The sequence below is a fragment of the Castor canadensis genome, chromosome 1 (assembly GCF_047511655.1).
Source record: "Castor canadensis chromosome 1, mCasCan1.hap1v2, whole genome shotgun sequence".
NCBI classification, from domain to species: domain Eukaryota; kingdom Metazoa; phylum Chordata; class Mammalia; order Rodentia; family Castoridae; genus Castor; species Castor canadensis.
In genome coordinates this window covers 123914696-123933579 of record NC_133386.1, presented here as the reverse complement: position 1 = coordinate 123933579, position 18884 = coordinate 123914696, and the positions used below count along the sequence as shown (strand labels likewise).

Below are 18884 nucleotides of genomic sequence, written 5' to 3'. Positions count from 1 at the left end.
ATTGCTTATTTCTAGAATTTTCCTTTTAATAGTTCTTGACTGTGGTTGACTGAGGGTAACTGAAACCACAGAAAGTGGAGCGATGAATAAGCGGAGGACGGGAGGGGAGAAGGGGAGGATTGTTCTTCAAATTATCTGGATGCCTAATTTGCACTTTAGTCATACAATGCCTTGTAGAATTATTTTTTATTATTTACTTATTTTTACCTCATGCTGCTATATAAGTATCATATGCCATTTAGTCTTTTGTGGTATAGCCCAAGGTTGGAACCCTGGTATTGTGAGGAGGTGAATCTGACTAATGTGTATAAATGCTGACCCTGAGCTGTGAGCCTCTTTATTGGTTTTTATTTTCTCTCATTCATTGGTCAAATGTGTACTGCATAGCCATTATGTGCCAGGCACTCATTTAGGTATTAGAGATACAGTGCTGAATAATTAAATTGATAATTATAATCATAGCAAGCAGTTATATAGCCTATATCAAATGTCATGCACTATTCTAAAGTATTTTACATATATTAACACAATCGAACCTCACAATAACCTATGAGATAGCTAATATAATTACCTTCATTTGACAGATGAGGGAAGCATGTCTTGAAGAAGTTAAGAAACTTGCCCAAAGTCATTGATCTGATAAGAAGTAGATGCAGAATTCTAGCCAGGCAGTTTGGCTCCCAGGGTCATACTCTCAACCACTCAGCTCTACTGATTCTTCCAAATAAATGCAGTCCCTGCTCTCACCAAACGCACATTCTAACAGGACACTGTTTCTTGTGGGGTGAATGTATAGGTGAATAGACTCATGTAGCATGTAGAGGGACTACCAGTATGGGAAGCACAGTTGGGGATAGCAGCCCTTAATTAGAGAAATGACAAAAATAATAGATCTGACATTTATTCAATGCTTTCATGTCACGTATTTGGAAAGTACTATGTCATACATCTTTACACCAATCATACAATTGATCTTCCCTACATCTCCACGTGGTAGACACTAGTAATTAGTCCTACCTTACATATGAGAAAATCTGACGATTAAAGAGTGTTTAACTTAGAACAAAGCAGTCACAGTCTCCAAATGGCAAAGATATCAGTAACAACCCAGGTCTCCTGAAGGATGAAAATGAGACTGCCTTCAAGTGTTCATTTAACTCTAGGGATTATATCATTTATCTATTCCTTCTTCCTTTAGGTGAACAGGGTCTCTTTCCAAGTTGAGATATAAAGGTAATATAAGTTTCAAAGGATTATAAAGCCCAAGTAGTCATTGCATGTCTTGCTTAATCCAGTGACAACAGTACGCTTCATTGTCCTAGTATGCTGACACAGTCAATGATAAAAATAAGTAAAATGGAAAGTAGCTTAATATAGTTCACCATCCTTTTAAAACATTTTTATATTTGGTTAATCAGTTATTTTAGGGCAGTACCACTTGTGCCTAAATAATGGATATTTACAAGTGATGGTCATACAATGGTATAAAATGCATGTGGAAGTGGGTGTATTGTCTCAAAACATAATTGCCTAAAGCAGGTCTGAATATTGTGACCATAGCCCCAGAAACATCTATATTGAAAACTACAAGAGAAATAGAATTTGGTGGCGTAACACAAAGGACTATGACAAAGCAATGGGAAAAGTCCCCAAAGGCTAGAAACTCACTGCACTAGATTAGAGGTGGCACCAAAGCCCTGTTGCTGACGAGGGCTCATTGTCTCTCTCCCCAGAGTGCAGGAAGTACATAACTCCTTAGATTATCAGCAAAAGAGAGATGGAGCCAGTGCTTATTAAATTGTACCTTTTTCCCATTTTTGAGGTAGGAAGTGAAACAATTCAGTAAACATTACCCTTAAATGTGCTTTTGGAAAGAGACTTCACTAACAGACTCTAGGAAAATCATTAGATTAGAATGCAGAAGTTAAGGAAAGGGTGGAGATGAGCAATGGGAAAGAGACTATTGATGGGGATAACAGCAGTTTAAATAGCATTTGTTCAGTTGGCTTTTATTTGGTAATTGAAGAATTTAAATTTGCACGGATTTTAATCTTGGAACAGGTGGTTTTATTATATTGGCAACAGAATGTAGTGATTAAGAACACATGCTTTTTATCTCAGGCACACTGGGATTTGAGCCCTTGGCACTTCCTAGTTCTATGACCCTGGGATACACTTAACTTCGTAAGCCTCAGTTTTGACATCTGTAAAGTAGGAATGCTAATAGTTGCCACCTCAAAGATTATTGATTTATGTGTTGGTCTATGGAAAGTGGAAGCACATTAAAGTGTTTATATTAGTTCTCATCATTATTACCATTGCGATCCATCTCTCTTCCCAGGAAATAGGATTTCTTGGTGAAAATTTTCGCTGATCATTTTCCTGTAAACATCTGTGAACTGATGAGTTTAATTAGGGTACTGCTGATGAGGCTTCTGTGTGGTCTTTTAAAAAATTCAGAATAGTATGGGATCTGGACCAAAAAGTGCTCTTTTGTGCTGAAGTCTTCAAAATGTTTTTCACAAAAGTGGGTTTGTTTGGGTTAATTATGTGTGTGCATTATATTGTGAACTCTCAAGATAAAGGGCCTACAGCTGGAGATGATTGTATGCAGAGAGAAGGGACATTACTCTGATTGGCTAGTTGCTCTTGTCATTGTTTTTCATTGTCTTTCTTTTTAAAATTTTGCATCAAGTATCTGCCTATAATGGTGAACACTGAACAACTGGCCTGATTTCAGGGAAAAAATGAAGTGCATTTGAGTACAGTGCTCTCTGTGGGGTGCACTTTACAGAGGGGACATATGCAATGCCTGACTGTATATTTGCGACAGGAAGGAGGACTGGGGCCAAGAAAGAGATACTGGAGGTAAGATGACTCATTTTTGCAAACAGAAGAGAAAGCATAGAATTGGAGCACCATGCAATGGGTGGCAAACCAGCTGAAGAAAGAGATGCCAGGGAACGTGTAAGAAGGGAACATGGACAGTTTTGTGGAAATTCAAATGAGTGTAAGCATACATGTCTGTGATTATGCAAAATGGGAGGAGTGGGAGTAGAAGTGGTTATGAACAGAATGGGCAATGTGTGGATGGCAAATGTGTGACCTTTCATATGCATGCGAGAGTATCAGTGTGGTGGGACAAAGTGGGAGGTGTTTGGGGACATAAAGGTTACCTAAGACTTAGCGTAAGAAAATATTGGACTCTAGAGACACTGGAAAGAAAATCGCAAACCCTAACATGAATGTTGTTAATGACTGATCATTAGCTTGTAAGACACATTAAGAAGGGGATCGATCCAATGCAGTAATACCAATGATGTGAAAATAAACATGCATAAACCATGACAAAATCTCTGCTGTTTATTGAGATGAATGGTTATAGTAATTTATTTTAAAAAATAACTATCACTAAGTAGGAAATATGTTGATAATGGTATCTTTAGGCAATCAGCATCTTCTTATTTTTAGTCTTTTCAGCAATGAGCTATTCATTTGTATGGTTAGAAAAAAATTAACTCTTTTTGGCCAAGAACAAAAACTTTAAATGAGGAGGAATAGGAACTAAGTAAAGTGGCCTAATTATGAGACACACATAGTAATCTTTCAGGAGCAATGAAAATCAGAATGGGAAAAAAGGAAGTTAACTTCTCATACATAATGAATAGGTTTAAACTTACGAGAAATGTGTTAAACCTTGGAGTGTCTAAAAATGAAGGCTCCACTTAATTCTAGTTGTAGGTGTTTTATATGTATTACCTTAAGGAAAGAATTCTGAGTCAAAGAAGTTTGAAAATCATAGTGTTAATCAAAGTTAAATGTTTCTTGAGAGTGATTTTGAATGTAGACTCAGATCTGATTTTAGTTCTTAGTTTCATGATTTTTAGTCAGTTAACATATTTATTCAGAATCCATTTTCTTATGTGTAAAGGGGTCAATACTGATCTGTTTATTTGGTGATTTATTTGTGTTTATGAGAAAGGAATAATTGCACAAACATGAGGAGACCCTGAGTAGAATAAAGCAGTAAACAAATAGAAATCAAACTACCATAATCAGATACTGAGCTATTGCTGATCCTACTGCTAGAAATAGCTTTTTCCTGTTTGGGGCTTTTTCTGTGGAAATTGTCACCCCCCACTTTGTACAACACTTACTTCTGTACTTCCTCTTCATACCTTGAAGACTGACCTTCACAAAGCAGTGCTTAAATCACATTCATTTTTAAAATTTCTCAATATGAAGCATTATAAATAGTTGGCACCTAAAAAGTATTGAAATAAGCTAAATATGTTAAAAATATTGTGCCATGATAAAGGAAAAGTAATCAAAATTCCCTGTTTTATAGAAAGAATGAGGTATCTGTGCTGAGTTTCTCTTTTAATTTATGACGAGTCAGAGGAGTAAGGAAAGGAATGAAGGTCATTTCAGCAACAACACACATTTATTGGATGTTTGTTTTGCGCTGGGCACAGGATATAAAGTTGAAGAGCTGGTGTGGAAAGTGAACACTGGGTCATCTCAGCTTATAGGATATAGTCCACACTCCAATAGTGATGTTTTTCTTCATCAGTGCATTTTAGGATTTTATTCCATATAAAGACAGGGCGAGGGAGAATGATGTTCTGATTGAGGCATCTTCCTTAGCACTGGTTACCAAAATGGACAGTATGGCCTGAACTCCAGGGCAATCCACTGTACACAGGAAGAAAACTTGAACTTATATTAATATTTATCACATTTATCTTTATGTTTATACTTCTGTACAATGTGAATAACATATTAACATAGTTGTATATGTGCCAATTGAATTAAAGAAATATATATATATAGTAGAGATGACTTTTTATGTTTTACTGATGGGATATGCTTTTAAAAGAATTTTATAAAGACATATGATACCCGAAGAGCAAGTTATATATAGGGTTGTTGTACTGCGTATAAGCAAAATAAATTTTAAAAAGGAATCAATAGAAGGCTTTAACCCTTAAATAAAATATGTCATTGTAATTGCATTGAGTTGTAACTTATTACATTCAAGGCAAACTAGAAGGGAGCCCAGAAAATACTTATCCAGGCTTTTTTTCTAGTGTTTTGAAAGTGACTCTAACTGCAGGGGTCGGAATTCAAGAGGGTGAACCCCCATTGCAAATGTCTCCCATCCTGTTTCAGGCAATGGCTAAATGACACTCTACTGGCTTGACAGAATGAGCACTACACCAGACTAGTCTTCAGGAAGAGTGGACTGGGATGGGGTTGGTCAGGTAGGACCAGTTCTTAATGTGGCTGCACATCAGAATCATTTAGAACAATTAAAAAAATTAAAAATGTATGTGTCCCCTACCTCAGAGGTTCTGACTTGAATTCAGGGTTGATTGAGTACTGAGGGGGGTGGGGAAGAAAAGGATACTGAGAAGTGAGAAGAGGATGGAAGTACACTACATATATACATATGAAGACAGCATAATGAAACCCACTAAACACTGTTTGAAAGAGTGGGGAAGAGGGAAAGGGAGAATGGGACTATAAGGAGGTAAGAACTTGTTCAAGGTACACTGTGTGCACATATGGTTGGGGATGAAGAATAACTGAGGTGCTAGGTGCCTGGGGCTCATGCCTGTAATCCTAGCTACTTGGGAGGCTGAAATTGGGACGATCATGGTTCAAGGACAGCCAAGACAAATAGTTCTCAAGACCACATTTCAAAATAAGCAGAGCAAAATGAGTGGAGATATAGTTCAAGGATAGAGCACCTGCTTTGCAAGCATGAAGCCCCAAGATCAAACTCCAGTACCCCACCAAAAAACTAAAAAAGAATAACTGAGGTACTGTAGGAGCCAGTCTTTTTTTTTTTTTTTTTGATCTTTATTAACTTTATTTCAGTAGTGGTAAAATAGCTATAGAGTACAGACCCAGGGAAGATGCCAAAAGTGAAGAACTACACGAGTTAACTCATGTGGAGAGGAAAGCTCAAGGGTACCTTAGCCAGTGTAGCCATGATTCAAAACAGGAAACAGGATTTGGAGGACTTGTACACGTATCATTCTTAGCAAAATGGGAACCTCAAGTGAATTAATTGGGATTTCTGGGGCGTTTCCTAAACTCCCAGTCTTAACTCTGAGCTCTTGTTTGAAGTGTGGAGAGCAGGACTGAGGCCTCTGAGTACTACTATAGTTGTGGATACAAGAGAGGGGCTGGGCTCCCTCCCTCTGCAGGGGTTCAAGAGGTCAGGATGATTGAACATAAATCTTTTTAGAACTCTTCCCAAACAGGATCCCAGGGATTGGGAACAAAGTACTAACTTCAGCCTTATGCCATTATTTTATGCCTGTGAAAACCATTACGCTTTTCAACTGTGGAGTTCTACCTAAATCTCAGCATCTTCCCATGTCTCACGGAGAATATTTTGCCTTCCAAAGAACCTTTCTATAAATCAATTATCTGAAAGTCCCTAAATCTTAAGGATTAAGGATTAAGTTGCCAAAGTAATTTCTAGAAGGAAATAGACATTACTTACTGTGTATAGGATAGGCTAAGAGGGGAGGAGCAAAAAGTGTGTTACATGCCAGTGGGAACTTAATTTGGGGATTTTTTGATCATTTAACTTAGCCTGAAGTTATGAAGTGTTTTGTCTTGAAACGGTAGAGATAAAGCTGAAAAAGTATTGGAAGCTTTTTCCGTGTAAAATAATTATGTTCGTTCAGTTTAAATAAAACCAGTCACAGTTTAGGAGGCCTAGCTTCCTGTGAAATAAGAAGTCAGCGCTGATTGCAGAAATCTGATTATAACAGATCCATCCTTAAAACCATCACAATGTGCCCAGCCCTGTGCAAGGCGAGGGGAATAAATAGGATGAAGCCTATTCTGGGACTTTACATGATGGGCCATGGTGGACAATAAACATACAGTAAAATAGGTTGTTGTAAGAAGGGCTCTGAAGGACGTAATGTCTTGTCCACGCGTGCACATGGGGTAGACCTCTGAGTAGTGGTGGTGTCACTTCTAGATTCTCACTGTGTTGAGCCAAGGCGGGATGTGGTTGCTTCCCCAGGCCAATGTAAGGGGCCATGTCAGACTCTAACCTTCTGTGTCAGGCTGAATTGCCCACCGCCCAAGACCCCTCCCGCAGAACTTTTGGAATCATCCCTGATTCTCTGGTAGCCCCAACAAGGGAGTGGTGGATCATGAACCGTGGAACTAAGAGTTTAGAGGAAATGGCAGCATTGTGGAATAAATAACTGTAATGTGCGCTGTCTTGCCTGCACCCTAATTGGCTCTGATTTCGCAGGCGAGTTGCTTTTCTTGGAAGCAGTACAGCCAAGGGGAAGAGTATCTCTGGAATGTCCCCTTGGAAGAGGAGAAGCTCAGGTTGCCTGAACTGGATTAGCCCTGGGAATATCCCTGGAGGCCCCGCCCTGCCCTGCCATACCCAATGGGCTACTGGCCCCAGGTAGGAGCTCCAACCCCGCCTCGCTGTGGGGGAGTGGCCCCATAAAAGGCATTTGTGGCCTCCTCTAGGGGAATGACATTTGGGTCTTTGTGGGAAAAGGCTCCCTACTGCAGGGCCTGAAGCCCAACTGGGCTGAGCCTTGTAAGGGTTTGTTACCTAAACAAAGGTGTCATAAAGAAAGGGTGGGCGTGACAGGGCAGGAGCTGTGCCAAGGTGAGCTAGGGAAGCTGCCAGAAGGCATTACTCCCTTGACTCCCACTGAGTCTGCGACTCTGCATGACATGTCCCTTCTAGGTATTTGGGCCCCAAGGCTCCTTCTCATGTCGCTAGAGGTATGGTTGTTGACCCAGGGTTTTCCCATTCCGAAGAGGGCCCAGGACTTGGTCCAGCTGACCTCCGAAGCACCTGGGCCAACTGAGCCCTGGTCCTTACACTCCTGGGACCTCCTTCCTGACTCGCCTGAGAAGCTCACACCCCCGGCAAACCCGGGGGGGTTTGATTATCTGGGATAATCTGCTCCCTCGCAGGTGCTCTCCCCACCTCACTTGTTGACTGACAGTTTGCTTCCTTTCCTGGACCGGGTATCTGCTAGGCAGCTGTCTCCAGAGCCAGATCAGTTTGCTGTTGCACACAAGGAGCTGCGTGACAAGCTAAATCTGCCTGAGAGACCCCCAGAAGCGGTGCCCATGCCCAGTGGGGAACAGAATCAGGCCCCAGCTCTGCCTCTTCTACTCAAAAGTAAGACACAGCCTGTCAGACTGGATCAGGCTTCAGATCAAGTATTTGATGTACTTGTTCCACTTCTTGATCATAAGAGATCAAAAAGAAAAATGTTTATTGGTTTACCCTGGAAACTGAAAAAGTATGTAGCTCAGCATCACAGACTTGATGACACTGTGGTTGGAACTCCACACCAATTTGCAAACCTTCAGCTTCAGACACAACCCTTGGAGGATGATGACACAGATCCAGGTCTGAGCACAGCTGATTCTGACAGCCCTCCTCTGAAACCTCAGGAGAGCACAGATGAGCCTCCAGAGCCCCCTGAGCAAGTTGAACCTTCTGCAGTCCAGCAAGAAGCCCCAGTTCAACAACTTGGTAGTGAGGAGGTGGAGCAATCCGTGCACCGTGAGGTAAATGCTCCATCTCCAAGTATGAATGAAGCTCAGCCTTCAGACTTGCCAAAAGTCACCATGAAACATATCGATCTGGAGGTTACACTAACTCCAGAGCCTTCTCCAAGGCAGAAGCAGGCCTCAGAGAGTATTGAGGATGTAACACTCTCATCCACCCAACAAGAGGCTCCAGCTCAGACTTCAGAGCTCCCTGAAGACACTGAACCTTCTGGAAGCCAGATGGAAGCCCCAGTTCAGCCTACAACTCCTCCAAAAGAAGTCAAACTCCTGTTGAGCAAGATCCTACAGATGAAGCTCCAGAGTCCCCTATGGAGAACACAGCTCCAACTCTACCAAATCAGGAGGTGACGGCTCAACCTCCAGCTCAGGATCAAGCTCAACAAACTATCTTGCCCAGTGTTACAGGTAAGCCTGTGGATGTGGAAATCACCATGACATCAGAGCCTACCAAGAGGGCTGCATCTTCTCTAGCCCAGCCACAGGCCCCAGCTGAGCCTTCTGAATCTCCTGGGGAGGCTGAAACTTCTGGAACCCATCTGCAGTCCCCAGTTCAGCCTCCAGAGTATGGTGAGGAGCTTCAACCTTCTTTAACCCAGCAAGTGGTCCCACCTCAGCCTTCAGGCCCTCTTTCAGAGACTGAAACTTCTCCCAGTGAGCAAGAACAGCCAGTTCAACCTTCTGAGTCTTCTGAGGAATTGGAACCTTCTGGAAGCCAGACAGAAGCTCCAGTTCAGCCTGCAAAGCCATCTGAGGAAGTCAAGCCTTCACCTGAGCAAGAGGTTCCAGTTCAAGCTCCAGAGGCGACAATTCAAGCTCCAGAGGTGACAGTTCAAGCTCCCGTTCAGAATCAAGCACAACAGGACAACTTGGCCAGTGAAACAAGTAAGCCTGTGGATGTGGCAATTACCATAACTCCAGAGCCAGCCCAGGAGGCTGCATCTGCTCTAACTCAGCCTTCAGAGTATGCTGAAAGGGCAGAACCTTCTCTCGGTGAGAAGGATCAAACAGTTCAGCCTTCTGTGTCTCCTGGGGAGGCTCAACCTTCTGGAATTCACATGGCTGCTCCAGTACAGGCCTCAGAGCATACTGAGGAGTTTGAACCTCCTCCACCCCAGCAGGAACAACCAGCTGAGTCCTCAGTGTCCTCTGAACAGTATGAAGCTTTGAAAAACCAGCATGAGATTACAACTCAGATGCCAGAACCCTCGGAAAAGGATGAACTTTCTCCAGTCAATCAAGGGGCTCCAACTCAGCCAGAAGAGCTTCCTGAGGAACCTTCTCCAAGCCAGCAGGAGAGCTCAGTTCCTCCTGTAATGCCCCCTACGAATGCTGAACTTTCACCAATTCAGCCACAACTCCCAACTCCGTCTCCAGAATCCTCTGAGGAGGCTAGTGATCTTCCTCCATTGGCAGATAGCACATCACTTTCACCTCACGATCTCAACTCCAGAACCCACTACAGAGGCTGAACATTCTACCTCTGTGAGGACGACAACAGCTCTTCCTCCAAAGCACCCTGAGGGAACACTTCACATCCAGTCCAGGATCAGGCTCAGCGTCCACACCTGTTGTAAAGGATGGCTGTTTTCAAGTAAGAATCCAAGTTCATGTTGTTTTTGTTGTCCCACCACTGTGCAACTGAAGCAGTTGTCTTTCATGTAGTCGCATAGATACTGAAAATGACCATTTAATTCCATTGCATTTTTCAGAATTCTCAGTCGTAATCCTCTGACGACTGTCAAAGATTCCCATCTTTTTAAATTGCCAGCATTAAAGTACCTGCATACAATGAATAGCCAAGCCTGGTCCTGTGTGTAATTTCTTATGACATATATGGCATTTAAAATGCTTTGCTTTTTGGTGCTGTATGAGAATTAAGGTGAAAGGATATGAAGTTTGTGTAATATCCTATTCAAATAATTTCTACATATTTGCAGTGCATTCAATGATTTTATTATTGATATTTTTTTCACCATAACTTTTGGATATCTCTTCATCAATCAACAAATATACAGCCATAATTAGACATTGTATAATTATTTTTTTCTTTATTCATTTATTCATATGTGCATACATTGTTTGGGCCATTTCTCCCCCCACCCCCATACCCCGCCCTCTTCCTCTTCCCCCTCACCCTCCTTGCTTCCAGGCAGAAACTGTTCTGCTCTTTTCTCCTATTATTGGTATTTTAATAAAACCAGGAATTTCATAAATGTATCAAAATACTATTTAAGTCCCTACAACTAATGCTCATTCAGAAAACTGTATTGTTTCTACTGATCTTGTTGTCCTTTTCACAGAATATTAATTTTGCAATAAAACTAAGAGATTCTTGTATATAGCACACTGGGAACATGCTCCAACAAGTTCTTTCTTTTTTTATTTTTATTTTATTTTATTTTATTCATATGTGCACTCCAACAAGTTCTAATTGAAGATATGTTATAAGCATTTCTCCAAGAAACTGATTCTATAATTAAATAAGGTTGAAAATTATAATTCAATAATTTAAATCTTTCTTGACTACAGGACTTCACAGACCTTTTAATATGCTGAAGTTTACTAAGGATCAGCAATAGGGGTAGGGTACAAGTTGCAGAATTTCTCAAATTTATTTGGCCACAAAGCCTTTTTATGTAACACAGGAGTAAGACTAATATTTTAAAACATACTTTGAGAAATTCTGATCTACGGCAATGCTGCTTTGTCATAGAGGCCAAAACAAAACAAAGGACCAAAGATGCACCTGATGTGCCCAGGGTTGATTTGGTAGTGAGTGCAGCTGCCTAGGACTAAAATGCTGCTCCCCACATCTGAGTCCAGTGTCTTTCCACTTGACTTTGATACTTTGTTATCTTGCCCCTGGCTTAATACTTCCCTTTAAGGAAAGAAGACATGGACACATTATCTGTAAAAGGTGTAAAAGTTCTCTCACTGACATTTTTTTCTTCAAATGTCAAGCAGAGGTTACAGAAAAAAATAGTCTAAGATTTTAAACCTTAAATTACAATGTGACAAGTAATTTGACAACTAACAACTATTGCTATCCTTGTAGAAAAGGCAAATGATTCTGGATTCAAAGTTTCTGCTATTATGCAGAAAAGGCAAAAAAGATCATATTTCTATAAAATATTTGGCTCTATGCATCACCTTGGTAGAGCTTAAGAAAAAACTGACCGAAAATATATGAAAAAACTTGAAAATCTTCAGTGTCGTTAACTTTTGACCATCTGTCTGACCTATGAAATTCCAAGCGAAGAGATATTCTACTTTGTCTGAGATTTCAAAACTAAGTTATTGGTATAACCCACAAAAATCAAATGTCCCTCTCACACCCATACCCACACAAAAACCCAAACTGCAAAATTCTAGTGTCATATAGTAAGGAAAAATTTTTTTAAAGATTATTTTGCTAAAACAGCATATACCATGTATTGGGGTGATGCTTGAAGCAGCAGAGTGGTCTAACTTTAGAGTCATCTCATTTGAAACATTAAGGGGATTACTAAAAAGGTGTCAGACAGGATAAATTTCCCTTACAGCAGAATAATGGAAAGGTCAGATGTTACAAATTTTCCTGGGATTTAAAAAGTGGGGAATAAGATTTTAAGGACTCCAAAGACATTTTAAGTGTATTCTACTTATAAAAGATAAATGAATGTGTGATAAAATTTACTGTAGAAAAATGTGTAAAACATCTTATAAGATTGAGAGAAGTGGTAATACAGAATTCTTTGAAACATTTATGGGAGAGGAATTAATCCTCACTTGTGTGTTTCTAAGGGACAGAGTTATGAATAAAGGGAGAAATTTATAGGGAAATACATTTCAACATAATTTTAAGGGGAAAAATCTGAATGGTGGTTAGCATGTAATGGGTAGTGTTGGGGAGGTATTAAGTTCTCCACCCTTCAGAGGAGTCCTATCAGAGAAGAGGGACCATGTCATGTGGTTGCTTTTCTGTAGGATTCTCATGACTCAAATACTATTGAAACAAGATGACATTTAAGACAGATACTTTTCAATTCTGAGACATAAGAAGTTCTTTGAGAAAAAAAACCATACCCAATATATATGATATGAGTCAGTAATGGCCAGCACAATAGCTGTTTTATTTGAAAAACTGAAAGGATTATTACTACTAAGACTTCAAAAAAGGTGCTCTCAGTCCTGGGTTGATGCTTGGAGACTTCCTGAATTATGGGTATACAGCCACAAAAGCCTAAGGAAATGAATGGAGTTTCATTTTAGACCTGTGTACTTATTAGAACTCTGAGGACTTTTTCCTAAGAAGGGAGACAATTTGCTTTAGAAAGAATAGCATATTTAGGGAAAAATACGCAGTGTGGTACAGCTGGAAAATCAGAGAATCAAATCATTTACACTTCCTTTGGATGAGGAGAGTAGAAGTGGGGGCAGAAAATGAGGTTATGGCTGTAGGATAGTAAAGGGACGAGGAACTAGAAAAGAATGACAGAAGAGAGCATAAAGAAATATTTTGGGGTTAAGGAAAAATAATTGGTCTTTTAGGGCGGCTTCACTGGTTTTTTCTTTATTCTCCTTCACTCTTAGGGTCATTTTTCTTTCAGAATATCATGAAATAAATCATTTTTTTTTCATTTCCAGATTCAGCTTGCCAGTTGCCTTGGAAGTACTAATTATATTTCTGTTATATAAGGGAGAAGAGACCTATTATTGTTGAAGGTTCATTTTTTTAAACTATGCCATAAAGCTTAAGAATTACGCCACAGCTATTTTTGAAATCATTATATCTACAATGAATATCAAGAAAATTATAACAGGAAAATAGTGTGGTGCCTGAAATATCCTTTGATAGAATTATTTGGACCAGATTTGTTTAATGAATTTGAAATGAAGCTACAAACTTAAATACAGCTTCAAGAAACCAGCACACAACATCTAGCATGATTTTACAATAGTAGCAGTTGAAGAAATACCAGAACACTTGCCCATAACCAAACTCTTACAGAACAATGAGTCAAAGGTGAAACTAGTCATTAAGACAGTCATTACTTGAGAATGAAACTGTCCTCTCATTTTTCAATGTAGAAGATGATGATCACAATTCATTTCATTCCCAAGTCAACATTTCAAGCAATAAACTTTATATTCTAGAGAGACTTTGTTCAGTTCTTACACCCTAACAACATTTTTTTTCTAGTTCAGAAGGTATAATAACATAAGAATCAACTTTTATATCAAAAACAAATAAGCAAACAAGTTTCAGAATTTCTCAAAAATGAAATTCTTGAGAATGGTAGTGGATTCAGGTGGTGAAGAAACACAACACTCTAAGCTTACACGTTTGACTAATGTCATAATTGGTACAAAAATTTTTACCTATCCTGTTTGGGCTGACATTTCCTCATGACAGAGTTCTTTTCTGAATAGTGGCTATCACCTGGGTCATAGTGGGTAGGTAACATGTACTTGTTAAAAGAATGAATAACTGAATGAGGAACAAAGGAAGAAATAAAGAACTGATTGACAGATTCAAGGAACCCAATACAAACACCATGGACAGGAAGAAGTATCTCTTGATGGTGAAGAGCATGGATGGAAGTCAGATCGACTCAATCGGAAATTCAGTTCTTTCCATTTTTAACTATGTAAACATGGGCAAATTAGTAAATCTCTGTTTCCTTTCATTTATATGAAATCCATTGTTGTAGGAAATATATGTTATAAAAAAGCAATTTAAAATTTATGTGGGAGATTGTAAATACCAAATAAACATTGGCTATCAAGATTATTATGGAAGTCTTCAGCTAATTCAATATGGTGGTCCTTAACAATTATGACATTAGCCACAGGGATTAAACCAGGAAAGCCTAAGGAAGTGGGCAAAATAAATACAAAATTTTGGGATTTAACCTTCAAAACTTGCATATATCATGAAAATTTTCTGTTTAGATAGATCTATCCTCCCCAAACTCTTCACAAGGGTGATAGAGAAGTGCGTCTGCTCCTTGCAGATACAGATTAGAGGAATTATTTTACAGGGGCAGACATAAGACTGGATATGCTCATCTTTCTTGAGATCTATTTACTAGGAATTTCCAATATTTGATTACTATCCTGTAGATGCAGTGCATAATAGTTAATGGAAATGAAGCAAATTTATCAGCATAGCTACAAATATTGTCCTATTTATAATTAATTTTGCCATAGTTTGCCATCTGACTCCTTGGCTCAAAAAAGGTGGTGATGTGTTGGTGTGGGTGAAGCGTGTGGGCAGCCCGGTGAACAAAATAGTTGCATCTCTGTCTGAGGGGAAGGGATGTGTCAGAACTCAGATTATGAATTCTTAGAAGTCAGAGATTGCCATCTACACTGGTTGAACAAAGGACCATGGATAATGCACATATAGTACACCAAATAATGTCCTTCCTTTGTTATGTAAAACTTTCCTCTCCAGTAGTCTGGAAGTAGCAGTTGCCCTTATTAATAGGAGGAAAGGAGAACACCTAATCTCTATGCCATGTGTATCTAAGAAAACTGGTGAAAATTGAAAAAAATGGTAAATGTTGAAAATATCAGTAAATCACATGTACTTTTGGACCCTCTTCCCCTGTAATCTACTTTCCTTTCTTTTGTATTTCTGCACATGGTTACTGCTAGAGATTGAACTGTACCTCTTCCAAATTTATATGTTAAAGCCCTAACCACCAATGAGGCTGAACTTGGAATAGGATATTTAGGTGGTAATAAAGGTTAAATGAGTTATGAGTAGGGCCCCCATCCAATGGGACTTGTGTTCTTACAAGAAGAGAGAGACCCCCTCTGCTCTCTGTCAGCATGAGCACATAGGAAAGCCATGTGAAGATACAGCCAGAAGGTGACAAAATGCAAAACAAGGATATAATAAAACCAGAAATGCAACCTTTGGCTTCCCAGACTCCAAAACTGAGAGAAAATAAGTTTCAGTTGTGTAAGCCACCCAGTCATGATATTTTGTCATGGCAGCCTGAGCCGAGCTGATTAAGACAGCCACATGCTAGGAAGCAAGAACTTTATAAACATACACACAGTTTTGCATGGAGTCACACTCACCATTAGTAGTCTGTCTCCTACTTGCAACCTTCCATCCTTTTGTGCAGCTCCACCATCTATAATTTTCGTTACATAAATGCTGTTGTCTCCAGGAATGTGCTGGTTCCCCACCCCTCCAGCAATACTGAAGCCTAAACCTGTGGGACAAGAACAGAAAACAGAAAACAAACACAATTAGCCACATTTCAATGTTCTTTTTTTTTAAAAAAACAGATCGTCAATTTTTTATAACTGCAATAAATAACAGTAAGCATTCTATTTCAATGTAGTTTGTTCTTTAAATATTTGAAGGCTTGTTGAGTTTTGCTAATGAGGCAAAGATCTTTTAGACAATCAAATGTGAATTTCAGTTTTGTTGTATTTCAAGATTGTGCACCTAACTGCTACTGTTCTTCAGCTGACCGGTTCACAATAGGTGACAGGTGATGAAAAGGATCAGTAAAGGGCACAAAGTGACCTTGGCGAGCCATGAAAACAGGTACAGTCCTGCTCATGCTGAGTGAATGGCCTTATTCTCATTGTCTCTATTACTCTAGCATAGAGAACAGAAATTTTATAATCATTGAGCAAAGACTGGGATGCTCTTGACATTGCAGGATGAAAAATAAAATAATTCAAAAATCACAGATATTTCTAAGACAAGAGCCAGGAAGAAGATACATGCACTGTTTATGTCATAATTTCAGAAAGAAGGTGCCTTTCATATTTTCTTCTCTGGCCACATTGTTATGTTTTCATATTTCTGAGTACTTACTATTATTGATTGAGACTGAGGCTATTGACACAAAAATGTGAGTCATCTCTGTACACTTCATTATTTTCTTTAAAAATGACAGAATGCTAAATCATCGTAAGCATGGAAATTTCCTATTTTGAGTGATAAATTTTACCATGTTATGGCTTTCAAGACTTTTATTTTTGTTAAAGTACAGAATGTTAACAATAATAATGAGTTATTCAATAAAATCTTTATGAGGTAATTTTAAAGGATTGACTGATAGAATCTTTAAAGATTAAAACACTTTCAGAATATGATTGATAATTAATATGAAAATCACTCAAAATTTTAGAGATATTAACTAAAGGCATTTGATATTAAAAGCAGAATTTCTGGAACCTTCTTGACTCAAGAAATTTTTTAAAAAACACACTTTAAAGTTGTCATGAAAATTCTAATACCTAATACAATGATAATAAAAAAAACACCACTTTAGTAAATACTAATTCCATTTCTTCACCAAGATAGAAAAGTCAACATTAAAAGCGCATATGGAAGCACAAAAGATCTCCAATAGCCAAAGCAATCTTGAGCCAAAAGAGCAACACTGGAGGCATCACAATACCTGACTTCAAACTACACTACAAAGCCATAGTAACAAAAGCAGCATGGGACTGGCACAAAACCAGATGTGAAAACCAATGGAATAGAGGAGAAGACCCTGACACAAGCACATGCAACTACAGCCATCTGAATTTTGTCAAAAGAGCCCAAAGTATGCATTGGAGAAAAGATAGCCTTGTCAACAAATAGTGCAGGGAAAACTGGATTTCCACCTGCAAAAGACTGAAGCTAGATTCCAGTCTCTCACCTTGTGCTAGCATCAATTCAAAATGGATTAAAGATCTTAATGTAAGGTCTGAAAAGGAGGGTGAATATGGCACGAATACTGTGTACACATGTATGAAAATGGAAAAATAAGACCTGTTGAAACTATCCTAGGAATGGAGGGAGGTGGATAAAGGAGAATGGTGGAAAGGGTGAATTCAAGTATGATATATTTGATATGTTGCAAGAACTTTTGTAAATGCCACAATCCCTCAGCAAAACAATAAAAATTGAAAATAAAAAAGATCTGAAATGATGAAATTAATCCAGGAAAAAACAGAGAACACACTGGACTACATAGGCATAGGTATTAACTTTATGAACAAAACTCTAATAGCTCAGTAATTAAGGGAAAGAATCGACAAATGTGACTACATGAAACTAAAAATCTTCTGTACAGCAAAGGAAAATGATCCCCATACTGAAGAAACAGCCTAGAATGTGAGAAAATCTTTGCCAGCTATACATCTGACAAGGGATTAATAACCAGAATATACAGGGAGCTCAAAAAACTAACCTCTCAAAGAATCAACAACCCATTAAATAAATGAGCAAATGAACTGACTAGATAATTCTCAAAAGAAGAAGTGCAAATGGCCAATAAACATATGAGGAAATGCTCAATATCCTTGGCCAAAAAGGAAATGCAAATCAAAACGACATTGAGATTTCACCTCACTCCAGTCAAAGTGGCTGTCATCAATAACACAAACAACAACAAATGTTGGAGAGGATGTGGGAAAAAAGGAACACTTCTACACTGTTGGTGGGATGTAAATTAGTGCAACTGCTATGGAAAGCAATATGGAGGTTCCTCAAAAAACTAAAAATAGACCTACCATAGGATCCAGCAATACCACTCCTGGGCATGTACCCAAAAGAATGTGCTCCAGGATACAGTAGAGCTACTTGTACACCTAAGTTTATTGTCATACTTTTCACAATAGCCAAGTTTTGGAAACAGCCCAGATACCACATAAGTGATGAATGAATTAAGAAAATGTGGAATATATACACATGGAGTTTTAAAAAAATTTTTTATTTCTTTTATTCATATGTGCATACAATGTTTGGATCATTTCTCCCCCATTCCCCCCCACTCCCTCCCTTCCTTGCCCTCTCCCTCTCCCCCACATGGAGTTTTATTTAGCCATAAAGAAGAATGAAATTTATGCTGATGGCAGATAAATGGATGGAACTGGAGAACATCATATTAATCAAAGCAAGCCAGGCTAAAAAGTCATTTCCCTCCATATGTTTAAGCTAGACCTATAAGTTAAATGTATATATAAGTACATATATGCTCATATATATACATAAATACATGCATAAATATAGTGAGAGAGAAAACAAAATTATATTAGTGGGCCTGTCTGAGGGGACTATGGGAGATGGGAGAGGGAAAGAAAATGTTAGAGAATGAAAAATATTGAAACAACCCATCTAAATATGAATATAATATAACATACTGTACCATAAGCTATTGAATATTAGGGGAGCATGGTGATAAAGAGTAAGTGATGGAGGGGTTAATTTGATTAAAGCATGATATATACAGGCTTGAAGTAGCAAGGTGAACCCCTTTGGTCTATCAATATACACTTAAAAAAATGAGGGA

The 18884-nt window shown here is 38.8% G+C and overlaps 1 protein-coding gene across 19 annotated transcripts in view; it reads right to left on the bottom strand.

Annotated features, from left to right (window-relative positions):
• Dlg2 (discs large MAGUK scaffold protein 2) overlaps positions 1–18884 on the bottom strand; it is a 2025432-nt gene that overhangs the window by 474594 nt on the left and 1531954 nt on the right. For all 19 annotated transcript variants that reach the window (XM_074081674.1, XM_074081712.1, XM_074081675.1 and 16 more), the window contains one exon: positions 15661–15797. In XM_074081674.1, coding sequence (XP_073937775.1) covers positions 15661–15797 — 137 coding nt within the window. The remainder of the gene's footprint in view (positions 1–15660; positions 15798–18884) is intronic.